General features: G+C 41.0%; 1 protein-coding gene across 2 annotated transcripts in view; it reads right to left on the bottom strand.

The window, feature by feature from the left end:
• Positions 1–3,192, bottom strand: part of LOC110305029 (ankyrin repeat domain-containing protein 26-like) — a 123,451-nt gene that overhangs the window by 81,029 nt on the left and 39,230 nt on the right. For both annotated transcript variants that reach the window (XM_021176772.1, XM_021176771.1), the window contains exon 13: positions 2,450–2,507. In XM_021176772.1, the coding sequence (XP_021032431.1) occupies positions 2,450–2,507 (58 nt within the window). The remainder of the gene's footprint in view (positions 1–2,449; positions 2,508–3,192) is intronic.

The following is a 3,192-nucleotide window of genomic DNA, read 5'->3' as shown; positions in this document are numbered from 1 at the left end:
GACTGTCAGTGTATAGTCCAGTGTCCCACAGTTCGGTAAAAAATAATAGATGAATAGATGTTGGGACTGTGTTCTATTAAAATGCTGAGCAGTGAAGAAGGCAATTGCCAGAGAGAAGAGGCAGCCTACAGAGGGGTAAAAAAATCTTTGCCAGCTACATATTAGACATTGGCTTAATATCTAAGGTATATATTAAAGAACTGCAAAATTTAAACATTAGCAAAAAACCAGTCATCCAATCTAACAATGTTCAGTTCAGGTTGATGAACTGAATAGATATTTCTCAGAAGAAGACACACAAAAGATCAATAGACATTTGAAAATGTGTTCAATTAGCTGAGATGGCTGGATTATCATTGTCAACCTGACTGCCTTTAGAAGCATCATGAAAAGTGCTGGGTATGAGGTAATCACTGGAGCATGGCTGTCTTACCAGGAGCCACCTGCTTAAAGAAAGTTGACTCCCCTTTCCTCAGGGGCCATTAACTCCTATCAAAGATCCTCCATTAGGAGTTGGGGGAGGGGTGGTGAACCTTTCCCTCTCTGTGCTAGAATGGTTGATCTGGGTACACCGTGTGCACACAGCCACTGCGGTTTGAGTTCATGAATACAACAGTCCTATCATGTCTACATGTCACTGTTTTACTCTGGTCCCCTCAGACATGTGGCTCTTAACCACCTGCCTTTTGGGACATGCCCTAAGCCTTGGAGCGAGGGTATGGTATACATGTCTCAGATCAGCATTCCTCAGACACTTATTCTCTGCACTTCATCAACTGCACAAAGAAACTCCTCTGAGAGCTTCACTCACATATGGGTAGAGAGATGTAGATCTAGAGGGCAATGTAATACTATGTTCATGGATAATGATAATAGTAGGTCCACCCTGGGGCCTGTGAGCTCCTACCCACAGAACCTTAGCCACATTTACAGTACGAGGCATGTGTTTTCTTGTGTGGAGCATGCTTCACCTCCAATTAGAAAGGAGTTGGTTACCCCCTTAACATTCATGCCATTACTGTGCCCATTGGCCTGTCTTGCCATACTGGTCATTAATTTTAATTGAACAACTTAGAAAACACAGTATATTTCATTTGTAATGAAAATATTGATAAGCTGTGCATACATGTCTATGTTTCTACAATGTTCACATTAGTCTGAAAATGGCATCAGAAGAGGGAAGAAACTCTCTTCAAACTAGAATAAAGAGTGCGAGGGGGAAATGCACCCACAGGCGCTCTGCTGTGTAGCCTTTCTTTGCTGACAAAGGCATATTCCTTGATTATTGTGGTAACTAATTTAATACAGATTTTTAGACATGAATATTGGATAAGTCATAATAATATAATTTTAAAAATCACAATATTGCTTACTTATCTCAATAATCTTTGCTCGATTTTCACTTTTACTGACTGTGTGTCATGATGGTTTGAATAAGAACAGCCCCCATATACTCACATGCTTGAATGACTGATCTCCAGTTGGTAGAACTGTTTGGGAAGGATTCAGTGGTGTGGCCATGTTGGAGGAGGTGTGTCACTGGGGGTGGGCTCTGAGATTTCTAAAGCCCATGCCATGTGCTCTCTCTGCTTTCTGCTTGTGGACCAATATGTGAGCTTTCGGCTGCTGCCTGCTGCCTGCTGCCATGTTTCCCACCATGATGTTCATGGACTCTAACTCTCTGGAACCATGAGCTCCAAATTAAACACTTTCATTTATAAGTTACCTTGGTCATGGTGTTTTGTCAGCAAACTACTTCCCTATCACTATGCATTTCTGGGCCATTACTTCAACTCTCATTACCGCCAAGTATTTATTATCTCTTTGGCTTTCATCAAAATTAAAAAAAAAATAATAATAACTGCAAGCCAGTTGTGGCGGCATGTACTTTTAATTCCAGCACTCAGGAAACAGAGTCAGGAGGATCTCTGTGAGTTTGAGGCCAACCTGGTCCTTATAGTGAGTTCTAGGACAGCCAGGACTATACAGAACAGAGTTTTTCAACCTTCCTAATGCTGTGACCCTTTAATACAGTTCCTCGTGTTGTGGTGACCCTCCCAACCATAAAATTAGTTTTGTCCCTACTTCATAACTGGAATTTTGCTACTGTTTGAATCATAATGTAAATATCTAATATGTGGGATATTTGATATGTGACCCGTGAAAGGGTCATTCTACCCCAAAGGGGTTATAACCCATAGGTTGAGAACTGCTGACACACAGAGAGACCATGTCTCCAACAACAACAACAACAACCCCCAACAAAACCCCAAAAAACAAAAAGCAAAAAACCAAAACAAATCAACTACACAAAATTGTCTAGGAAGGTTTTCTCTGACAAACTTTCCACATAAAAATGATAATAGAAAAGGCACCATGTAACTTAGGACAAATCCTGAAAATGCTGGATTCAGAACAAGAAAATTAATCTAATAAAACAGCATTTTACCTTAGCATTCTCTCTTGATGGAAGGTCAGGATCCTTGGCACCAGGCGCCTTGAAAGCCCTTCAGGGTGAAACACACAATGGGACACGAGTTCTGGTCTTTAAAATATTCTGGAGTGTGGATACTAAATGTGTTTTTATTTGTATATTTAAAAGTTTGTTTTTGTTAAAAAAAAAAACAAAAAAACAAAAACACCAAAGCTTTTAGTTACCTCCTCTGCCTCCATTCCTCTCATCAAAGAATGACAGACAGCCAAAAATATTCTCAGAGGTTAAAATGATTAGATACTGAGTATACAAATTTCCTCTCAAGATGATTTTTGCTACATTCAGTGCATGATAACTAACATGATAATACAAAACGAGGTAGGGGCTTTTCTTAATTGGTGATTGATGAGAAAGGGCTCTGCCCACTGTGGGTGGAGCCATCCTTAGCCTAGTAGTCCTGGTTCAATAAGAAAGCAGGCTGAGCAAGCCATGAGGAGCAAGCCAGTCAGCAGCACCCTCCGTGGCCTCTGCATCAGCTCCTGCCTCCAGATTCCTGCCCTGTGCGAGTTCCTGCCTGTAGTGGCTATTCCTGGTTGTCAACTTGACTATATTTGGAATGAACTACAATCCAGAATNGGCTCACCAGTGACCCTTATCTGGAGGCTTGGAGATCCTTATCTGGATCTTGGTATGGAGATCTTGAGCCATAGTGGCTATGGATTCCAGAAGATTAAATCTCCGAGTTTAAGGAGATTTAA

The sequence above is a fragment of the Mus caroli genome, chromosome 11 (assembly GCF_900094665.2).
Source record: "Mus caroli chromosome 11, CAROLI_EIJ_v1.1, whole genome shotgun sequence".
Taxonomy (NCBI): Eukaryota; Metazoa; Chordata; class Mammalia; order Rodentia; family Muridae; genus Mus; species Mus caroli.
The sequence above is the reverse complement of the archived record's forward strand: the minus strand, read 5'-3'. Positions and strand labels throughout refer to the sequence as shown.